The sequence below is a fragment of the Psammomys obesus genome, unplaced genomic scaffold (genome assembly GCF_907164565.1).
Source record: "Psammomys obesus unplaced genomic scaffold, mPsaObe1.curated_primary_1811, whole genome shotgun sequence".
NCBI lineage: Eukaryota > Metazoa > Chordata > Mammalia > Rodentia > Muridae > Psammomys > Psammomys obesus.
The window spans coordinates 3,211,106-3,235,111 of NW_026586589.1; the positions used below are offsets into that span (position 1 = coordinate 3,211,106).

Below are 24,006 nucleotides of genomic sequence, written 5' to 3' on the forward strand. Positions count from 1 at the left end.
TCTATCTATCTATCTATCTATCTATCTATCTATCTATCTATCTATCTATCTATTCCACCAATATGTAAGCTCTGTACATAATTTGTTAGATTACATTTCAGTGTTTCTTCTTTGGAGTAATTGTAAATGATGCTGTGATTTCACTTCAGTATCTCCATGTTCATTACAGTGTACAGAATCCAGTATATGCTCTGTGCCTGCCCTGCGTTCTTCAGCTGTTTAGGCTCACTTAACCATTCTAGGACATTTTTTGTGGGTTTCTTTGGATTCTTTTTGTTGTCTTCATCTGCAAGTACAGAGTTGTAAATCTTCGTATCTGGTCTAAATTATAAATTATAAACTTGTTTTCTTTTTTTTGGGTTATAGTACTCACTGAGACTTTGAGCATTTTATTGAATAAGATTAATGTATAATGCATAATCTAATTCATTAATGTATTAATGAATAAGATTAATGTAATCTTATTCAATAAGATTTAATCTTATCGATTAAATCTTATTCAATTGATTGCCTTGTTGTAGATATTAGGAGTAAGACACTTATCATTAGAATAATATTAATTAGGGATTGAAGAGATGGCTCAGCATTTAAAAGCACTTGATCTCATAGAAGATGTGATTCAAGTCCCAGCACCCACACAGTAGCTTACAACTTATGTATAACTCCGGTTCCAGAGGACCAGGCACTCATATGGTACATACACATACATGCAGGCAAAAACATTCATACACATAAAGTAAGTAAATATTTTAAGTCTAACTTTGAAAAAGACTAATGCTAATTGTAGATTATTTTATACATCTCTTTAATGAAGGGCATTTCCATAATTCTAGTTTCTGAGTTTTTATCATAAATGGCTGTTGAGTTTTGTCATGTTATTTTTTTCTGTTAGATAAAAGTGGGTTTTTTTGCTTTTTTTTTTTTTTTCCTTATTTGGCCTATCAGTAATGTGAGTTGTCATGATTAGTTAATAAATATTAAACCAACCTTATAACACTAATATGAACTCGGCTTGATTATGGTATATGATTATTTTATGTATTGATGAATTCTGTTTGATAATGTTTTGTTTCTCTTTTTCCCTTTTATTAGTGTGGCTGTGTTATACCTACATGTGTGCACACACACACACAAAGCTCACACACGTGCTTGTTTTTTCAGTTGTGTGTGGGGGTGTGTATGTATGTAGAGCCTGAGGTTAATGTCCAGAATCATTCCCAATTGATCTTCTGTCATACTCCATGAGGCAGGGTCTGTTCAGTGAAAGCCAGACCTCACCAGTATGCCTAGTCGGACAGTTTGTTCTAGGGGTCCCCTCTTCTGAGGCTGGAGTTACAGACAGAGTCACTTACACACTGTAGCCTTCACACCTGTGCAAGCTCTGTAACCACCGATCCACCTCCCCAGACCCTAATGTCCTTTATTAGGGACGTTTCTCTTGCCTGTAAAACATGTTGTCCTGCATGCACACCATGGAGGATCCAGTCAGGTAACAGGTTTGTGAAGTGGGTTTTCCGTCCTCCTCTCTCCTATTTTCTGATAGGGACTGTCTTGAATTGTTACCAGTTCTATTTTTATTCTTAGTTTTTTAAAGATTTGCATAGATAGGGTGAGCCAGTTTTTTCTGTGTTGTTGGGATAGACAAAACAGTTATGTCCTAACATTTCTGTATTCCCAGTTTGTTCTTTTCTTGGTCTTTTGCTAGGGAGAACAAGCTTTTGGGTTTTTGTTTGTTTGTTTTATCTACATCCTCCGTCACTTTTAGATAGTTGTCTTTTTTTTTTTACCAAATCTAGGCTCTATAAAGGAAACCCAGGGAACTGAGCATTGTGTTGTTCCTATTTGACTCTGCTTTCTTCCCTTTATTTTTCCCAGTTTCTTGGGTTTGTTTCATTGGGTATTCAGGATTTCAGTTGTGCTTAGAGTGGTGGATAGGTCTGTGTGCATACCCCAGCAGCAGAAGGCTTTGTTATATTCTAAATGAGTTTCTGGGACTTTGTATAAACAGGCTGAAACTTCACCTTGAACCCAGCGCCATTTGAGCAAACACTCTCTTTGAACAGTAGAGCAATTATGCCTACGGGATGCCATGGATTCTGATATCAGGAGTCTGCACAACACTGTCTTCCAGTGATTCTAGGTAGAGCAAGAGTCTCCCCTCTCCTTACCAGACAGTTAGTATTTCTGTTGTTTATTATTTGCATACATTCTCTCTCAGGTTTTTTTATACCTATACTCATAGTAATAATACACTTTTCTCACAAGGGTAATTAACTTTTCAAGGACTTTTTTTTGTGTGTTGCAAAAGCTTGGGACACAGTGAATTGAAGTGAATCTGATTGACGCCTCAGACTGTTGGGCTGAAAGAAACTGGGACCCTGCTCTAGACAATTAAAAATCTCACTCTGTATTCCAGTCTCTAATTTTCATCAGTAATTATTTTGTCTGAGAGTTGGAATGTGTTAGCCCATGGAAACCATTCCAGCACCAAAGAAAGGAAAATAATACCTAATACAGAATTTCTTACTCTGAAGTATGTTTCCCATACCTCAGTTGTGTAAAGGAAGCACATTACAGACTTTTGTCCTTATCTGACAGCTGAGGAACGCTTTGGGCCTCTGAGTTAAACAGCTACAAATGCTAAGAGTTGACTTTTGTAGTCAAGAAAAGGGGAAATGTAGCAGACGTGTATATTGAGCCCTTCCTGTCTTCAGCAGTTCATGTGCAAAGACAGCTACCGACCAATTTAGCCTGGCCTGAGTCTCAACACTGTTCACACTCGTGTTCACTGAATAACTGTGAAGGCGGAGACGGGCAGTCACTAAAAGTAACTCATCTTTCGCCACAGTTAGCTAAATCCTGAAGTGGCTTCTCTCTCTGTTTGAGTAATTGGTGATTATGTTATTTCTTTACCCTTGAGGCCCTCAGAACCTTGGCAGTACAATATAATCAAAAGCTGGTGGAGTCTGTAGTGGCTTCTTAGAGATTTTGAAGTGAACAGATTATAAACAGACTCACTTGACCTCAGTGCACATGCTGAAAACACACATGTAAAGAAATGGCCAGAATCGGATACAGGCCTGTTACTCCCTCTTTCTTCCCTCTGACTTGGTACCTTCTGCCCTGAAGGATCTGCCTGGACATTCATTTCTTTTTTGGTAGGCAGGTAACAAAGCCCAAACTGCCATGTAAAAGACTATTGACAAGGACATTCAGCACATCTGCACATAAAGAAAAGGGAGCCGTTTAAAGAATGGAAGAATCTTCACTGATGAGAGCCCTGGCACACACCTGAGCAGTCTTTCATTGGGTCATGTCGATATATGTGGAGGGAAAAGGACAATGCTGCCTGCTGTGGCAGGAAGTCTACTTCATCGTTGGGAGATAGTACCTCACACTGAAGCAGTGTGTCTTTCCCACTTGATTCTATAGATTCCATTTAGTTTCTTTCCATCCTACAAGGACAGAAAACATTTCTTACTTCTATGCTAAGATTTTGGATTCTTGACGCTGGCTACTCTATTAATCTTAAATCTCTTCTTGGATAAAATAGTTTAATATAATATTTTTAATTCTTTGATAATTTTGTACAGTGTATTTTACTCGTATTTAGCTTCCCCCTAACACCACCCAGATCTACTTTCTACTTTCCCACCTTTTTCCAACTTCATGTCCTCTTTTTTTTCTTTTTCTTTTCTTTTCTTTTTTTTTTTTAATAACCCCTGAGTTTGTGCTGAGAATATACTCCTGCATGGGTCACTCTTTAGAAACTCCTGGAGACCATACCTTTAAAAGAAAACCGCCATGGGCTACATCTGAGCAGGGGTTCTAGGTTATTTCCATGCATGGCCCTTGGTTGGAGTATCAGTCTCAGAAAAGACCCCTGTGCCCAGATTTTTTGGTTCTGTTGCTCTCCTTGTGGAGTTCCTGTCTTCTCCAAGTCTTACTATTTCCTACTTCTTTCATAAGATTCTCTGCACTCTGCCCAAAGGTTGGCCATAAGTCACAGCATCTGCCTTGATACCCTGCAGGGTAGAGCCTTTCAGAGGCCCTCTGTGGGAGGCTTCTGTCCTGTTCCCTGTTTTCTCCCTGTGGTACTTTTGATCAGTAAACAGTTACCAGCTTCAAGGTTTAGCAGCTGGGTCCTATGACCTTACACACAGTTTTAAGTGTATTTGCATTTGGCATGGTCTCAAGTCCAGAACTGTCAACAGTCTTTACCAAACTGTATGTGTGTTTGGAAAGTAACTTATCTGTTAGCAAAATAGCAGTAAGTAATGAAACTGCTTTTGTTAACACAGTATCTTATGGCAGGTGCTGTCTTTGCTGTGCTGCAGTTCCAATTGCCAGTATCTGTGCTGGATCTCAGGTACTTCCAAAATAGGAAGTCTTCGATTAGATAAAGTTGTGGCCAATAGGAGGTCGGAGGGGGGGGGGGACACTTATAAGGGAATTTTATGCCTTAAATGGTCAAATCCTATTATAAGGAAACTTTAGTCAGGAGCTCAACAAGAATCCATTTCTTGTGGGTTAAGAGGTTGAAGGTACTCAAAACTCAGTTTTATTTGTATGTAAATTTTTTCATACTTACAAACATGTCTCCCTCAGTTAGACTTCATTCTTATCCCCATTATAAAGAATTAGAGCACAAATAGTCTCAGTCAGCTACATAGGTTCGAAACCAAAAGACACAAGCAGTGTCCCCCACCTGCTAGCATCATTCTAAATCTGGCAGTCTCCGTAAGAAAACACTTGAAGTTTATGACATTTGTTTTCATATCTCCTTAGTGCACAAAGTTTATGCAAAAGTAGGATGTTTGATTTTTATTGCAAAATGAAAAGCTCTAAGGGGTCGTTTTGACTCTACCTTCAGATCTTTGTGTTCTTCAGACTCCTGTACACACTTCAGCACCTGGCGTAAGAGTCATCTCGTAGACCTCCACTGCAGCCCCTGGTTGATGTTCTTTCTTGCCTATGGTACTGCATAGCCACTGCTTATTTGACCCTCTCACCCATCAGACAGACCTCCTGGGCTAATAGTCTGTCTTTCTCAGTATTATAGTCATAGGGCCTAGCATAGGTCCTGACACTTAAAGCATACTCATTTTTTGGCCAACTGCTGTGTTAGCATTGGGGTTTTATAAGAGCATAGAAGAAATTCCTTGTGTCTACAGATCCCAACAAGTCTGCACTGCTGCTGCCACCTCAGCCAAGACAGAATCTAGGAGGCAGCCAGGTCTGGATGGGTAGTCATAAGCAAAGTAGACTAGGCCTTCTAGTTTCGAGTAAGAAAATGTATCCCACTCCTCATGTCATGTATGTAGCTGTGCTACTTTCGGTTCCTGGCAGTGCTTTGAAAGGAGCACAGTGTGTGTTCATCCACCAGTATAACTGCACAGCGGTTACAAGGTCCTCAGTAGTTTGAATTTCATCCTCACCATTGATGACTATTTGCAATATTGGCTAGTGTTAACAACTTCCCCATTCCATACTTTCTCCTGTCTAAAATTATTTGTTACAATAATTTTTTTTAATGCTTATGCAGTACTGACTACAGTCTGGCAGTTTCCGTTGACTCAGTAGACCTTGTTGGTGCTGTTACTGCGTTGGTTATACTTGGTAGCATCCATAGAGCATATGCTCCAGGTAAAGGGGAAATGCTAAGTGGTGTGGTGTTTGAACTATTTGTTAATATTCCTTCTCTCCCAACTAACAGCTGTTCAGCATTTGCTTGGTGCCAGCATGTGGATAAACACTCCACATCCTTGTACTCATTTATACTCCACAACTACCCTGTAATAAGCTGAGCATTACTCTCTCCATTTTAAAAGAGAAGAAAAGTGCTTCAGAGAGAAGGAAACAATTTGCCCAAAGCCAAAGAACAGAGGACTTCTGTTCTCAGGATGGAGAAATTGTGTTCTGTCTGTCCCTTGTCAGCACTCTGGGCCCCTACCTGAAATCAACGCATATAAGGTGAACATGTCATCCCCATGTAAACAGAAGCTGGTCCTCTGTGTGAGGCTGTGAGCTCTGCTGTTAGGGCATATTGGCTTCCTGTACATCAAACTCACATTCATCTGGCTACTTGGCCATGTTCTGTCATTCTGTTGAGGTGAAGTGCTTTACAAGAGAAGACAGGATACAGAAAAAGCAGTTATTAATACCAAAAACTTTCCTGCATGAGCGTTTACTTGCTTGTTCACATTTACTGACTGCAGCAACAGAAACTGCTGGAAAGACTGGAGGAAAAAGCTGTGTGCTTACCTCACACCACATGGAAGCCTATAGCTGTGGACATGCCTTTGCCAGCTGCCATTATGACTTGATAGGGAACTTTGTCACTCTGGTCTACCCACACTTTATAGGCTGCAGAATTTTTTTTTTCCTGCCAGTATCTATACTTGTAATGTCAGCATTCAGGTACCCCACAAATGTTCTGAGCATATCTAGAAAGGTTCTTTTTGGCTGGAAGATATACAAGATGCAGGAGGGAGGTTTTTGTTTTGCTCGCCTCCCTAAAGAGCAGGATGAGATAGCACAGTTCTATGGCACCATAGATCATCCTTGGGTTTCTGCTCTGTATCAAATAGAGGAAACAGTTTTAAACCATATAAGGGAACTTAGCTAATGCTCCCCAGTTCTAAGTGTCTTTTCACTCTCCAAAGCCAGTCTTGTCTGGGACTCTCTTGGTGCCCTTTCTTAAATAACTTGGGCCTCAAAACTACCTGTGTTTGAAGCCCATGTGTTAGCTGAGACCCTGAGTGACTCATTAAGCCTCCAAGGGCTGTTTCCTGCATCTGTGAGACACATCTAGAGTTTTCTCTTTCGGACCCATACATAGTTTAGGCACCTAAAGAATGTTTTGAGTTTCAGTTATTATTAGAAGCTGCATGTGTCTATTCACTCTGGCACCTGTCTCCTGTCCAGGAGGCAGCAAGTGCTCTCAGGAAGCACCAGACAGTAACTATCCCAGGCAAGGAGTCACTTCTCTCACTGTCACTGTCTTCCTGTTTTGTATCTTCTTAAAAGTAGACCATTCTTAACTTGGGCCACACAAAATTGAGCGCAAGCTGTGGTCTGCTGGCACATGTTCGCTTTTCCCTGTGTTTTAACATGACAGTCTTGAGTCCTGAGCTCATTCCGAATCATCATACAGGTCAAAAGACGATGGTTGGAAAGTAGTATTTCCTGTTTTAAAAAGTAGCATCTTCTTTCCCAGTCCCAAAACATTATTTGTAAAGAAGCTTTGTGAAGTTTCACTTCTGAGACAGGGTGGTGCTAATTAAACAGTCCTTTGGGCCATTTTCCTTAACGCACTGACATAACCGATTTTGTGCCTCTGTTCTTACTCCAGATTTGTTTGGAGCTTCAGATCTTAGTTTTAAGTTCCTGCAGTTTTATACCATTAGGGTCATGTCTGGAGCAGTCCTGTTTTATAAAAATAGTGTAGTGGACGTTACCCTGACGTTTTTTCATAGTGAAAAAACAGAAATGCAGACATGTTCTTTATGCGATGACAGTATTAAATTGCAAGTGGTGGTGGTAAAGCAGATATTTAAAGTCACAGCTAAAACAGAAATGGTGCTTATAAAACGTAATTGAGTTTGCCATTCTTTAACCTGATTTTCTATGGGAAGAAGCTCTGGGGGAGGGCACTTCAGACGAGCTACTTACGTGAGCTGTGTTGATGAGGCCCTGTCTGGGTTACGATGTTCGCAGGCTTTTCTGTGCATGCATAGTCCTCAAAGCAGAGCCTTTCTCAGGTAGTTTCTTCTGGGCTGTGGTTTGCTGATGCAATGGCTTCATTTATCCCTAGGCGAGTCCCAGTGATGGAAGTGATGGCATTTTTGGTGAAAAGAAGGATGACAGCCAGGCAGGTGAGACTGTGTCCTGCAGGCAAAGAAAAGTAAGGTCCCAGTTTGTAGTTTCTGTGGCGTTTATGTGAAGTCAATGTTATCTTTAAGGAGACTTAAAAGTAAGTTGACCTGTATTAAGCTTTCCTAGAGTGGCACGTCTCTGACTTTCTCCACCTGATATCAGAATGCAAAAGTTAAATGATGTCTTGAGAATGGAATCTGAATAGAAAGGAGGGACTGTAATATCATTGATGTGGGGTGTTCTTTGAACCTGAGCTCAAATTTGACTGGGGCTTTAGTAGTTAGAAGGGTCAGCTAACACAGAAGCCATAACTGTATGTGAAGAAGGCAACAAAATTTTGCTTTTTCCTTTCTGTAGAGCAACTCTGCCCTCCAGAAAGGGGTGTGTATTTGAGCAAGAACAGCACTGACCACAATGGAAGGCTGTTTCTAAAGCAAAATTGCTGCCTTTCCCACTAGCCTCACTCTTGACTGATGTTAAAGCAGCTGCTTTAAATCACTAAGTCTGTTTTCTTTGTATTAAACAAACAAAGGAAAGATCCTCTTGTTGTATTTGCATTTGTAACTAACGTTCTCACTGATGTTTGAAGCCCAGGATGGCTCCGACCCAGACAAATCACCCTGGCCAGTTTCGTCTGCTCTCACTGCTCGACTTAGGCGTCTGGTCACTATTTACCAGCGCTGCAATCGCAAGGAGCTCTGCCGACCTGAAATCCTAGGCCCAGGTAGCCAGGGATACTGGGTTCAGGAAGAGGTGTTCAGGAGAACTTCAGAAATGGACCTCATCAACAAGGAAGCCCAAAAAAGGTAACAGCCAGGGCAAGAAAGCATGTTAAACTAATTGGTCACTGGGTAAAGGTGACAAGGGAAAAGCTAATAGCTGAAAGTATATGGGTTAGTTCCCAGGTAACAGATTGTCTTCAGAATTTCTTAACCACAACCTCCAGTGGTGAGCAGGGAAGCAAATTAAATCTAGGACCCTCTGTGCACAATACTTAGACGTAATACTTTCAAACTTGATAGTCTTAAGTCAGATGCTGGTTTCTGGCAATGTAGCTTTAAAACAAGCTACTGATACGTGTCATACTATTTCAAATCCTCTGGTTTTGTAACAACAAAAGGAATAATACGTGTTAAAGCTTCTTACTATAATTTCACGTTGATCAAGATTTTGAGATCAATAAATACATATAAAATACAAACCCAGAAAAGAAAGCATGTATTACTTGTAGTTACTCGATCATATGAGAATTGAGCTGAAAAGGGCTGTCATAAGCCAGTATAGGCTAGGAATGAACACACCACAGCTGCAGTTTTTGGTCTTTATATTGTTTTTCTTCTGAGGCAGAATCCAGCAAATTAAAAAATAAAAACTTCAGTTTTTTCTCTGTACTCCCTCTGATATTATGAGATTTGGAAGTCCATCTGGCACAGCTGCAGAGCCTCTTCCTTTTCCTCATTCTTCACTGATCCCTTATCCCAACATCCGTTTGTAGCTGTGGTGAAGGGACTTTACCTGTTCTCCATGTCACTGTCTTAATCCTGTTGAGGACCTTTCTGTCCCAGAGGTGAATGACATAGACCACCCACTCACATAGTACTCGGGAGACAGCTAAAGGGAAACAGGAGTCAAAGCACTTGACTTTTCAGCCAGAGAGGGTGAATGAGATGGAACAGAAAGACCCAAGAGTCTTTGTTCGATGTTGTTGTGAGGCAAAGGTTAAGAGATGAAATATAATATTTGATTAAAAATGTATTTTATTGATAAAATAAATTTTATATATTTTATATATATTCATAAATATATTTTAGTGTTTATCTCTTTAGAAAGTTTAATCAGATAATTCCTGAAATTGACCAAACAATTGCAAGATCTTCATACTTGACTTTGACATAGAGAGATCAGTACTAGAAGGAAGAGCTGAAGAGCTGAAAGTAGTTCTCTCTTTAGGAGTGGGATGTAAGCCTCTCCACCCACTTTGACTTAGAGACAGACAGGTACACAAGCCAGTTCACCTGCTCCCTGGATGCTACAGGCTCCTACAGTGTATACTTAATAAGTAGTTGTTGGCCTTCTTAATAAAGGATAAGCCAAGCTAAGTAACACAGACCTATCATCCCAGCACTCTGGAAGAGGAAGCAGGCAGATCTTGAATTCAAGACCAGCTTGGGTCCCAGGGTCATAGCAAGATCCAGTTTCTAAAGGTAGAAAAACAGTTCACTTTTCCTCTCCGATTAAATCTCAGGTGGACTAGAAGAGAGCAAGCCGACTTCTATAGAACAGTGTCTTCCTTTGGCGTTGTGTATGATCAAGAAAAGAAAGCCTTTGACTGGACACAGTTCCGCATCCTTTCCCGTTTGGACAAGAAGTCAGATGAGAGCCTGGAGCACTACTTTTATAGTTTTGTAGCCATGTGCCGGAATGTGTGTCGTCTTCCCACTTGGAAAGATGATGGTGAGAAAACTCTTGTCAGTGTGTCAGCAGTGCGGTGGAAGAGAACATGTTACAGTTGCAGAATTTCTATAGCTGAGCTACAAAAGTGGAACTTATCTGAACAATTCTGATAAAGATGAGCTTGTCAGAGCTCTGTGAGCTTGTAATTCAGGTCTCCAGATTCCCAAAAGGTATAACTTCTGTGAAAGTTGAAATTCAGTCAGAACCTCACAGAAATATTACAAGATTGGCGTTAACTATGCTTTCCAAAGTATAGGGTTATTTGGTTGTGGGGTTGTTTGTTTGTTTATTTAGATCAAGATCTAGGGGCTGGAGAGATGGCTCAAAGATTAAGAGCACTTGTTGGCTCTTGCAGAGGACCTGAGTTCAGTTCCCAGCATTCACATGGTAGCTCACAATTGTCTGTAACTCCAGTTCCTGAAGATTTGACACCTTCTTCAAACCTTTGATGGCACTGAGCATGCATGTGATACACATACTTAAATACATTCAGAATACCCATACACATAAAATAAATAAATCTTTAAAAATAAATAAATAAATCGAGACCTACTCTGTACTTCATAATGTCCTTAAATGAGACATTAGAAACTTTAAGTGTTTTCTGTGTATTGGCTTAGATAAAACAAGTGGCTGTGATTTAAATACCTCCTGATCCAGTAGAAAACCCTTTGGATGTATCCACCTGTTTTGAATTTAACACAGCTTCTCTCCGGCCTCCCTTCAGCCTCATATGTTTGATTAAACTGTTCTGGACCATGTTGCCACATTTTAGGAAACAAGCATTGTGCCTCTTTTCCCCACATGTGGCTTGGTTTTAAACTGTATTCATTCAAGTAGAGTAGCTAACTTGGACTTTGGAGTTGTATTGATGAGATCTGGATTTGAATTCTGCTCTGCTACCTTAAGCAGAATGGCTTTTCTGAGCCTCTTTCATTGTCCTTAAAACAGGAATGATTGTATCAGGATTTATAACAGCCTTATGTGTAAAGCTCTGTGTGTCTTTCTCTCCAGGTCCTCCTGATGCCAGCATCTACGTTGAACCCATCACTGAGGAGCGAGCAGCAAAAACTCTGTACCGCATTGAACTGTTGAGGAAAATCCGTGAGCAGGTGCTCAGATGTCCTCAGCTGCATGAGCGCCTCCAGCTTTGCAGGCCCAGTCTCTACCTCCCAGTCTGGTGGGAGTGTGGGAAACATGATCGAGACCTGCTCATTGGCACTGCCAAACATGGGCTCAACCGCACAGACTACTACATCATGAATGACCCCCAGCTGTCCTTCCTCGATGCCTATAGAAACTATGCCCAACACAAAAGAACTGACACTCAGGCACCTGGAAATCTCTGTTGCTTTTACCAGAGCAATTCTAAACTGTATGAGTCTCTTACTTATACCCCAGTGAGTAGGACTTCAGAGTCTGTTGAAAGTGAGCCAGAGAATCTAACAAAAATGGACAGTAGAGACAGTCACCTCTGCTTGCCTGAGGGCGGCTTACCTGACATAACATGCGAAAACTTCGTTTCCAAAGTTCAGGAGGTCATTTCTCTCGACCATGATGAGAGCTTACTGCCTGAATCCTTGGAGAACATGATGTATGGTAAGACAGGACTCAGCCAAGAGCCATACTCTTTCCATGAGGCCCCAAGTACCAACTCACAGCCCAGGAAAAGTACTGTCACCATCTCGGACACCAGAGATGAGAGCTGCCAGCCTGCTGGCATTGAGGCAGAAATCACTTCAGCCTCCTCACTCATGAGCAGCTTAGAAGCAGGAGTAGCTAAAATGAACATTAAAAATGGAAAACATTTGTTGGTGTCTATTTCAAAAGAAGGGGAACCCTGCTGCAGTGAGACAGGACGGAGACCTGAAAGCATAAGCCACCTAGAGGCCAAATGCTTAGCTTCCCCTACCTTAGATACAGGACATGAAAGTGGGTTTGTAGATCTATGCAGCCTTAGTGTCTGTGACTCCAAAAGAAACCTCTCATCAGATCAGCAATTAATTGATTTATTAGAAAACAAGAGTTTAGAAAGTAAGTTGGTTTTGAGTCAGAACCAGAGTGATGAGGAAGAGGAGGAAAATGAGGACGAAACCTTAGCCATAGTAGCAAGCACTGCAGAAAAGCCAGAGATCTTGCATTTCACCAAGTCCACTGCAAACATCCCAAGGGGAAAGAACCTGAGCTTCCACCAGGATGAAGCCAAGAGAGGAAGCCTGGAGGTGGTAAGCCAGACTCCTGGACCACAGAGAGCCTTTGCTCCCTCAGCCAATCATTGCCACTGCAAACACATTGAAAGGTGGGCACATAGCCTGGGGAGTGAGGAATCTGAAATAGAGAAACCCAAGGTGTATCAGCCAGACCTATACAGAAGCAAAGCCAGTAATACCACAATGGAAGGTGAGCCTGCTGTTACTCCAACAGAGCCGTTTAAACTGAAGCATGAGCTTTTGAAAGAACCATGGAGAGAGAGTACAGAGGGGGGAAAGAGATTCTCCATGTATGCTGCTGAGGGAAGTGAACCCAAACCAGAAGACATGGATTTTGAGAATAAAGATGATTATGAAAAAGATGGAACCTGCCACAGTCAAGGTACAGTATGCAGAACTATGTATTCATACAGTGGGAAAGGAGGTGCTGGGGGGGGGGGGGGCGCCACAATCACTAGTTTTAACTCCTAAAATGGACCTGCCCACCTTCACCATGTGTGGGTAAAACCCAAGACCTGAAAATTCAGCAGAGTAGTTCAGCCATGATCACCCCAGAAAACTGATTGTGGACAGGCTCAGTGTCTCTACTGCACTGTCCATGTTACCTAGCAGGGACTGTGTGTGTGTATACAGAAGATGCAATCTGGCACCCAGGGAATGCTCTGTTCCTGCTCTCGATGAATTGAGCTAGCTGAAGTAGAACAGCTTTGGGACGTAAGAGACCTGCAACTAATACAGGTGCCATTAATTTTCAGGAACTCCAAAAATACAAGTCAAGTTGGCCTTTGTTGAGGTGAGCATAGAAAGCAGTTTTTCGTGTCATCGTCAAAACCCTGTGCTTTTTGTCAGGGCATCTGTGTTAGGTTTCTTTTAGACCTGAACACGAATAAAAGTAACAGTTGTAAACAACTGAAAACATAGATTTAATCTTTTAAAATAGGGAAAAGTGGGGACTCAGGTTAGAAGGAACGTCATGCCTGGTGTGGCGGCACACCTTTAATCCCAGCACTTAGGAGGCAGAGGCAGGTGGATCTCTTGAGTTCAAAATCAACAAGGTCTATACAGTGAGACCCTGTCTCAAAAAAAATAAATAAATAAATTTTTTTTTAATGTTAAGAAATCCGGGTGACTCTGAAATCCTTTATGGGAACATACCTTGATGAGGGAGACACTAAGAAGGCATGTGAGGATTAACAAAGTAGATCATTATTTTTGCCATTATCTGATACTGACTGTGGTACTCCAGGAGTGAGACAGGCATGACCTCTATTGAGGGGGAAGAGAAAAGCCTGACCATCTTGGATCATGTAGCTTCTTTTTGTTTTTTTATTTTTATTTGTGTATTTGTGTTTGGTATTTGTGTATGTACACATTAAGTGTGGGTGCACTCAGCTCTACGTTCATGTTTGGAGCCAAAGGTTGATCACTCTTCATCTTATTTTTTGCGAGAGCGTCTCTCACTGTATCTGGAGCTCACCTTTAGCCTGAATGGCCAGTGAGCCTCTGGGATCAACCTGTCTCCACAGATTTCCCAGCACTGTGGTTAGGCCACCGTGCCAGCTTCTATGTGGTTTTGGGGAATCCAAGTCCTCTTGCTTCCATGGTAACTTTGCAGTTGTTTCCTGCTGAACCATTTCCCCAACCCATATAGCCATTTTTTTTTAACTCCCACCTTTAATTTTTATCATTGTGCTTATTGTAATGGTATGTATGCAAGTTAAAATTTACATAGTAGCTACAGTAAGGACTTGGAAACTGAGCTGAAAATGACTTGATGGACTTGTAGACAAGCCAGGCCGAGAGAACCTGTCTGTGACCCTGTTCCTTTGTACCTGAGCCAGCAAAAGATGCTATGTATCAAATTATAAGACTCATATCACTTTTTGGACCCTGTTGTGGTAGATAAATAAACCACCAAAAAGATGACATATTGAAAACTCAGACAGATGAGCACAGGTAAATAAAAGCTAGAAGAGAGGGAAAGTTCTGCCTTCCTGTGGCAGCAAGCAGGGGGCCAGTGAGGCTGGTAGCTTTGTGATTAGGATAAGCACTGGCACCAATATAGACCCTGAAGGGCACTGCCCACAGAGGTATGGAAGAGGTAGTGTAGGGGAGTTAGCTCACTCAGTAAACTAGAAGCCCTGAAGTCCTGACAGAGCAATAGCTCACTAGTGCTCCTTCAGGATTCTCCCCTTGCTTCAGAGCAGCGCCTCTCACTGCTGGCAACAGTGAGTTGCAGGCCAGCCAGGCTACAGAGTGAGACCTTGTCTCAAATATTTGGCCTTTACTTAAGCCATCAGCAAAGCTCCAGGCTCATGCTTCACTCTTTGCACGAATCATGATTCGTGTTGGGAGGTTTGTGACTTCATCCTTTCTTAGCATCATCCTCTTGGTTTATCACATTTCATACCTCCTTTCAGCTGTCAAAATATCAAGTGTTTAGGGTCATCTTGTCCACTAAGCTAGCGAGGAATGTTTAGGTAGTCTTAGATGACAGCATGCCTCAGTGGCCCTAAGCAGGATTTGCCTCTGTGGTTTAACTAACTTAGTTCTCCTAAAAATAGAAGACATGCAATTTATAACTGATTTAAAATTAGCACTGAGTGGACTAATTAAAGACAGACAAGATAGACAGATTAAAATGTCCAGACCCCTCAAGTTACTGGCATTTTCCAAATATCTAGTTTTTTGTTTGTTTTTTAACCTGTCTTTCCAGACTACCCAGGGAAGTGCTGTGAGGACGAGAGTAAGAGTTCGGCATCAGGCATTGCAGGAGAACTTGGGGAAGAGGCACAGGAAGTGCGGGCCCCCACCATTGCTCAGCTGCTGCAGGAGCGAACCCTCTATTCCTTCTCAGAATGGCCAAAGGTATCTGCAGCGTTTTCAGCCTCCACTCAGGCTGTTCCCAGCCTGGATTCCTTTGCATTAGACCTTGCAAAATACTTGTGCCAGCTATGTGCTTCGAACATTGAAGGTGATACACTCAGAAAAAGATAATATTTATCAGACTAATTAAACCATAAGCGGAAAAATGTCGAGTTGCCTTGGTCATAGCACTGCAGATTTGTTCCTTATTGTCCAGACTGCGACATTTATACATTGTGTCCTGAGTGCATCTGAGCACTCCTTTCTGGTCAGCTCCTTCTGAAAAGCCCCTGCTCAGGGACTTTGCAGACGTGGGGAACTTGAAACTTATTCCTCAGAGCTGCTCTTCTTTTTCCCAGGATCGTGTGATAATTAACCGCCTAGATAATATCTGCCATGTGGTGTTAAAGGGGAAGTGGCCCTGCAGCCAACAGTATGAGCCCTCAAGTGCACTGCCCACGCCAGTGTTAACCAACAGTGCAGGTTCTCGAAACAGCCTCTCAGAGCCAGAAGCAGCAGAACACAGCTTCAGCAATGGTGCAGCATTGGCAGCCCAGATCCAGAAGGTGAGGTTATGCCTGGTGTGGGCTACCAAAGAACAGTAGCCACAGCCCACTTTTTTTGTTGAGTCATTTATTCAACAAGTATTTAGGGGTTTCTGTTTGGTTTGGGTGTTTTTAATCGGGTACTTAGTGTTAATTAGGACTCTGGACCTTATTCTGTAGACTGTGGAGAACTATTAAAAGTTTTGATACAAGCCAGGGGTTGGAAATGTGCACACACCATTAATTCCAGCACTCAGGACGCAGAGGCAGGTGGATCTATATGAGTTTGAGGCCAGCCTGGTCTACAGAATGACAGCCAGGACAGCCAGGCTATACAAAAAGAAACCCTGTGGGGGTGGGGAGTTGTTTAAAAAGAAGTATGAAGTAAAAGCAGGGTTTTATACCTAAACTAGAGCCTACATGTTGTCAGGGGAAGCAAAGGAGAGAGAGCGGCATGCCAAGTAAGGATGCTGCAAAGAAAGTGTTCTAGACTACAGGTTAAAGAAAGAAGAAAAAGGAATAAACTTGGCAGCCATGATGAGCAGAGGGTGGGTGTCTCTAAGTCCTTACAGGAAGAGGGTGGTAGCAGATACTAGTTATGAGATCAAGGCAGACAGGGGTTTATACTGAAGGAGGGTGAGTGATTTAAAAGTTTTTAGCACACTGACTCTGATTTGACTGCACCTTAACCTCAGCCACAGACCTTGAAAAACTGCTGACTCTGACTAACTTGGTCTGGTGTGGCTTGGATATTGAGTTGCTTTTGTTTCAACTTCCTAAATGATTCTGATGTGCAGCTGAGGCTGAGAATCTCTGGGCTCAAGCTTACAACTACAGGTATAGTCTGGAAGCCTGTTAAAAGTATAGATCTACCAAAGTAGACTCCAGATCTAATAAGCCACCTGGTGTTTAACACTAGTATCTGAGAAGCCTTGAGGTCACAGAAAATAACTGGAAATAATACAAGGCCTGAGGAAATTAGGGCCGAGAGAAGAAACTGATGTTCGGCCACATAAGTTACATTCAAATTTTTTGCCATGTGTGTTCACAGGAGAGCTTCTTAGCCCCAGTATTCACAAAAGAGGAACAAAAACACAGACGTCCCTATGAGTTTGAAGTGGAAAGGGATGCCAAGGCTCGGAACCTGGAACAATACTCTGCCACCCAGGGGCGTTCCCCCATTGTCCTCAATGGCTGGCATGGGGAATCAGCTATAGACCTCTCCTGCTCATCAGAGGGGTCCCCAGGAGCCACATCCCCTTTCCCAGTGAGCGCCAGTACCCCTAAGATTGGGGCTATCAGTTCACTTCAAGGAGCCCTTGGTATGGACTTGTCTGGAATTCTGCAAGCTGGCCTAATCCACCCAGTAACTGGACAGATTGTCAATGGAAGCCTTAGGAGAGATGATGCCGCCATGAGAAGAAGGAGAGGGAGGCGAAAACATATGGAAGGAGGGATGGACCTCATCTTTTTGAAGGATCAAACACTTCAGGCTGGTATTTTGGTGAGTATATGAGGGTCACTAGGTAAAAACCATTCTACACAGAGAAACAAGTTTATTTCTCAGACATCAAATATTTTATTTATGGATCTTTTACACCTATTTAAGTTGTCCTTCTTGTTTTTCTGTCATTATGAAATGTCCTCCATCATTTCTAGAATAGATAATACTAACCCATTGGTGGCCCTTAAAATGCATGCAGCCTGGAAAAATGAACCAAAGTGTCTTATTTCAAATAGAAGCAACCCAAATCCTCCAGTGTTTCAAAAAAGAGCCAGTGATAGTTGAATGAGCAAGGTCAGGTGACAGGCAACATTCCTGAGGCATAGTGAAGCTCTTTAGGGGTGGATTTGAGAGTGGGAGGTGGAAGGTTGATCCTCACTTTGGTGTTTGGCACTGAAATGGAGCACACCACCAAATTATATGGTCCTCTGTAGAGCATATGTAGACAGCTGCTGTGAGGAGTCCTGCAGATCACACAGAAACTGTGCATTCTGACTCAAAGAAGACCATGGGAGACGTTGAGAGGAAATCTCTAGAGACTGTGTTTAGTGCCTGATGTGTGTTGAATTTTAGCATTTTTTAAAAATCTTGAGTCCTAAAAATTGATAACCACATTTCATAGTTTTTTTTAATGAGTAATAACAGTATTTACTGAGTGCCTACTGTATACCAAGTACTGTGTTCAGAGTTGTTAATAATTGGAGACTCACAACAACTCTATACTGTATGATTTCCTGAAGTTTAAAAGCTTTTAAAAATGGCCATCAGTTGTTCAGCTGCTGAGTCACAGCAGGAAATCAGACCAAGGGCCTTGTTCTCCAGACACTGAGAACATCAGTGGTGAGTTGTTATTTGGGCTGTGTCTTCCTTTCGGGTTTTGTATATCATTTGAGAGGTGGAAGAGGCATATCTTTTTTCCCCTGTCTAGTTCTACACACTAGTTTGTTTAGTTTTGTGTTTTTCATTTTGACAGTCTGACATTTTATTTACATCTTTACACCTACCCCCCTCTTTTTTTCTTTTAAAGGGTAGCCAGGGGTGGTGGCATCTCAGTATTGCTCAGGCTAGTCTCAGATTTGTGGGCTCACTTGAACCTCCTGCCTCAGTCACTAGGATCAGTGGGACCCTCAGATCTACTAGTTGTGACGTCATTGGCCTGAGGTGTGTGTGTATGGTGTGTGTGATAACATTCTTCAGTTAGCATTCACCTTTTTGGTTTTTTGAGATGGAGCTCTCACTGGCCTGGAAACTTGCCAATTAGGCCAGGCTGGCTGGGCAGTGAGCCCAGAGGTCTACCTGTGTCCACCTTCCCAGCTGTAGCATTACAAGCATGTGCTACCACCCAGGGTTTGGTTTTAAGTCTTGAGTTTTGGTAAGGGAGTTTAGATTTATTTTTATTTTTATTTTTTTTATGTATCTGAGTGCTTTGCCTAAATGTGTATATGTGCACCACATGAATGTCTGGCCTCCAGAGTCCAGAAGAGGGCATCACATCCCTTGGAATTGGAGTTACAGATAGTTATGGGCTAGCATGTAGGTTCGAGAATAGCCAGTGCTCTTAATCACTGAGCCATCTTTGAGCCACCTCCCCTGCCACCTACATGCTGAGAGAACGTGCTGTCTCCCCACTGTTAAAGGCATGTGCTTATTTTCTAGAAATACAAAGCAGTGATTTATTCCAAAGGAATGTCTGCTAGGGAAAAAAATCTCTGGATAATTTCTAAATTTGTTGATATAAGCATTATCAGCACTATTGTAGGGTTTATCAGACCTATTGTGGGTGTTGGTGATTCAGAGCTGAACAGACACAGTCAAACCACAGAGGAGGAACAGGTGAGCAAGCCCCAGCATGGAAGTCTCTGGGATGTGAGAAATCTGAACAAACTGCTGGACAGAGGAGGCAGTGCGTAGGGTAATGAGTGATGGTGACAAAGGATTGGAGCGTGAGGATGGCAGTCAAGCCTGCTGAGTAGACAGGGTAGAGAGCATTCCAGTGGCAAATACCTAGCATGTGTAAGAGCAGCGAGGAGACGGTGGCTCAGTGGGCTGAAATTCAAGCATCCAGTAGCGATGATGAGGTGGGAGCAGCTGGAAAAGTCGAAGAACACCTACATGCTCTATAGTAGAGCCATGTAGAGATGGGAGCTCATTGTGTCCTGCCATGATTATCTACACATACTCATTTTTTTTTTCCCATAATTCAGGAAGTCCATGAAGATGCAGGACAGGCTGCCCTGAGCACCACACACCCTGAAGGGGCAGGAGCTGCTCCCTCCGCTCCTGAGCCAACAGCAGCATCCAGTAACCAGGCTGAGAAAGCTGTTCCCAGCAAGAGCCTACTTGACTGGCTACGGCAGCAGGCTGACTACTCCTTGGATGTTCCTAGCTTTGGGGCAGTAAGTATTGGTTGTTGCTACCCCAGACCACTGTTAGCTCACTGCTAACTTGGATCAGTTTTTGCTGAGGGTGGAAGCTTTTTGGAAGAAATATGTGTTAACTGAGAACATCATTTTAAGGATTGTTTTGTTTTGTTTTTGTTTTTGTTGTTTGTTTTAGTTTTTAAAGTTTAAATTCTGGCTAAATCCTATGATAACAGAAATTGCAAGAGCGTACCACCAAGTAGACATGCAAAAGTTGTAAAGACAGACTTGACTTAAGTTTACTCAACTCTCTAAGATCTCCCTAGAAATGACCACACAGCATTGTAAGTTCACAGAGAAATCCTTAGGTTGTATAAATTCTACCACTTGAAATTTTTTCCCAGTTTAGTGTACTGGTACTTCTGCGGCTCTGTTCTTGCAGTTGCTCTGGTGGGCTTTTCGTTCAAGTCACCTTGATGCCTTTGCTGTGTCCTCCCAGTTAGGAACCGTAGCAGGTCTCCTGCACACTGGTGTTCAGTCTTGGTTCTTCCTTTCTTCTTGCTCATGTGCCCACCACCATCTGAGTCACGGGATACATAGACAGCACCCAGGAGCACAGATCACAGGTGCACTCACATGAGAGCTGCAGAACCAGCTAGTCGGTCACAGTGAAGAGACTTCGAAGGGCAGGAGTGCTTCCACAGTGCCCTGGGAAGCTGGGAAGTCCGCCCCAGGCCCCAGTCAAGGGCATGGGCCCACACAGCTTGTTTTCCAGCTGCTGTTGGAGTCCTGACTTCCTCGAGGAGAGAGGTTAAGTGAGGGTTGGTAGTAGAGGGCTGTGGAAAGCGCCACTGGGGAGAAAAGAAAAAAACTTGCTCCACCCATATCAGACTGTGGCAGAGTGTTTGTAACATTTTTCTCCACTAACCTCCTAGAGTTTTTCAGACAAACCCAAGCAGAGGAGACCACGCTGCAAAGACCCTGGAAAATTAGACATCAGCTCTCTAAGTGGAGAAGAGAGGGTTCCTGCCGTCCCCAAGGAGCCGGGGCTGAGGGTAGGAAGAGGGCCTTGGGTGTGGGAGCAAGGGGATCATCTTGATTATGCCATGCCTTGCACACTTGAGAGAAAGCCCTGCTGAGCAGTGGGTAGCTGGATGGCGTTTTCCCAGAGGACAAGAGGCCAGCGCAGAAAGCTTAAACCGCAGTAAGTGCCACAGACTTGTCAAGCAGCTGCGTGTCTCCTGAGCTTATGTTTTCCATCTTCACCTCCTAAACACTTTGTTAAACCTATCTGTACAGTTACAAGGGATGAAAACCTTAGCTCTGGACAGCAGTCTGCTGTTTCCAGTTTAATAGATGCCATCATGGAAACTCATGTCTTACCTAAGTTTTTAATGACCAAGTAACAACGTTTCTTCCTAGTGCTTCTGCACTGGCAATGAAAAACAGCTGACTCTAAGCACTGCCCTTTTCCTATTATAGAATCATAAGACTGGAACCAGCTTCAAAGACATCCGCAGAATACTTGCAGAGTCTAACGAATCCAAGTTAATTATAGTTTACAGATGGATACAAGTTTGGAATAGGAGAGTCCTAACCTCTAGGGGGCAACAGTGACATTTCACTTAAGAAATATTGGCCAGTGAGTGCACTGCATATCTTGGGTATTTTATCTGTAGTGCATCACAGAGAGGAGCTCCTAGAAATTCCTGTAGAGACATTTGCTCTTCCTCGGCTCTTCCATAAATGCAAGGACACTATCCACCTCTTTAGCCAGCTATAGCATTCCCTGCATCAGCTTCTTTGGTAGGATTGCCAGTGTGATTTCTTATTTCTACTGCAAACACCCTAGTCATTCCTCTGGAGAAAAGGAGTTGTCACTGGCTTTGTTACTCACCCAGCAGCTCCATGGACAACTGCCTTCACTCATCTTTATTTGCTGCCACAGCTGCTTCAGGGCAGGCCTGGTCAGTCCTCAAATCTGTCACATTGGAAGGTTTTCCTCCCTTCCTATCCCTGTTCCTTTCCTTGCTCTTGGAATGGCTGTACTTAGACCATGTGTTACCATGTGACCCTGCTTCTGTCTCTATTCTACCTATGTACACCCATTCTTTCCCCTGTGCCTCAGCACATAGTGTCTTGAAAAAGGTCAGGAAAAGACCTCCAGTTATTGCCTTGATATGATCCCTGAGCTGTTGGCTTACAGACATGCCATTGGCCACCTTGTTTCTTTCTACAAGCCCAACAGTTTCCCTTGTATTCCCTGGAAATCAGTGCTCATTACTCCTTCACAAACACTGACCCCTTGCCAGCAAGCCCATTTCTAGTCTTGCAAGGCAATCTCTAAGGTGCGTTTCCTCCCTTTATGAAATGACACTCCCTGCATCTGAGGCCCTTTTCCTACACTGATGCAAGAACAGGAAGTTTTGTCTACCTGGCTTTTAGGGCTGCCAGTCTTCCCAACACACAGGTAGGCAGTGGTCCTCGTCAGCTCTTCCAGGACTTACTGCCTCTTCTCTCCCAAAGGAAATCTTAGACCATGTAAGCGCGTGTACCAAAAAGCTTATAAACAACAGAAACTTATTTCTCATAGTTCTCAAGGCTAATGAAGGTTAAGTATCTAGAGAGGGTCCAACATTCACAACCATCTTGCTGCAGTCTCGCATGGGATGTGACAAGTAAGCTCCCTGGGATCTCTTTATGAGGGCTCTAATGCCATTCATAAGGACTTGGCCCCTATGATCTCACCGCGTGTAAAACCGTCACCTCCCCCAGCTTTGGAGATAGGATTTTAACATATAGAGTCTAAGGCAGAAACTCTTTCCCTTCTCAAAATAGATTAAGACCCATAAGGAACTTGGTTTGAGCTCAGAGTCTGGCTGTATATGCTGAGGTTTGTCTGGCATATGACACTAAGGGTAGTGAGACTCAGCTTTGCTCATAAGCTGTGTCTGTTCACACGTATTTAGTGTATAGAGAATGCCTTCTTTTGTTTGCTGCAGGTATGCTGTCACTATCTAGCTGTCACCACTATCACACATGTGAGCGTTGATAGGATGTGCCATCAAACTTACACTCAGATTTTACTAGTGATTCCAAAAATGTCCGTATACTTGGCATTGTTTAGTTTGGTTTTGCTTTGCTTTGGGGATTTCTAAACATTCAGCTACTAGATCTCTTTTCACCCAATATTTGTTGGATAAGCCCTTGTAACAGTAATGAGACTGATCTGGTCATTTTTCTATTGCTTCTACCCAAGAGTTTGAGGGTTGGAACAAATGCCATCATATATTGATGAAGCTGTTATCACATCAAAATGCCATGCAGTCATCTGGAAAGCAGCTTTGCCTGCACTGTTCCTTGAACACAGGCACTCTCTCCAGGCCTTCCCTGGAAGAGGAAACAGGTTTGCTCCCCAGGGTATAATTACCAGGGTGGAGAGCTGCCAAAGCCCGATTTGGCTGCTGTGTGTGGTCGAAGTGCTGATGGGAGGGCCACCTGTCTGTGGTGGGCAGCATCTGGGTGGCTGAAGTAGCTCTCTTCCACAGGAAGTGGTGAGGGCTGACTTCCTCTGGCAGTGATTTGTGCTTTGCACATAAATCATTCTCTTCACGTGGGATCTTCTGCTCTCTAGACCTGAAGAGAAAAGAACAGCATCCACCTCCCCCATCAAGCTCTCATTCCTCAGAGGACCCTGGGCTCTTACTGTATTTGCAACCCATCAACGGCAGGGAGAGGATGCTTTTAGACGTCCTGGAGGCTGAGGAGGCCTCTGCACCTAGTAGGCAGGAGCAGAGAGGCCAGATCATAAATGAGTTAGTTAGCCCTTGATGCCCTGACAAGAAACTCTGTTTAAATTGTGGTAACAGTCTTACTTAGATCAGGTGGTTAGAAAATGGGATGTGGTGTTCTTATCAAATGCCAAGCCTGTTTTCTTCTGAACAGAAAGACTTTGGAGGTGGAATGTGCCCTTCACAGTGAACAGTGATGGAGGAATTAGAACGTGTGTGGTGTAGAGGGAAAAGACGCCCCAGCACTTCCCCTTGGCTCTCTGCTGTAGGTGGTCTACAGAGAAGGGGCCTCAGATAAGCTGTGAGATGCAGCTGTGCTTAGCTGCATCTCACAAGTGAGGCTATGGCCAAATAAGGGGCCAGGATGGCATGGTGTAGACAGAAGCCCAAAGCAAGGTG

At 43.0% G+C, this 24,006-nt stretch overlaps 1 protein-coding gene across 1 annotated transcript in view; it reads left to right on the forward strand.

Moving 5' to 3' along the window:
• Chd6 (chromodomain helicase DNA binding protein 6) overlaps nt 1-24,006 on the forward strand; it is a 167,990-nt gene that overhangs the window by 137,969 nt on the left and 6,015 nt on the right. Inside the window, exons 28-36 of the mRNA XM_055602182.1 lie at nt 7,817-7,877; nt 8,468-8,684; nt 10,124-10,332; nt 11,347-12,924; nt 15,259-15,410; nt 15,767-15,973; nt 17,004-17,456; nt 19,661-19,852; nt 20,752-20,871. Coding sequence (XP_055458157.1) covers nt 7,817-7,877; nt 8,468-8,684; nt 10,124-10,332; nt 11,347-12,924; nt 15,259-15,410; nt 15,767-15,973; nt 17,004-17,456; nt 19,661-19,852; nt 20,752-20,871 — 3,189 coding nt within the window. The remainder of the gene's footprint in view (nt 1-7,816; nt 7,878-8,467; nt 8,685-10,123; nt 10,333-11,346; nt 12,925-15,258; nt 15,411-15,766; nt 15,974-17,003; nt 17,457-19,660; nt 19,853-20,751; nt 20,872-24,006) is intronic.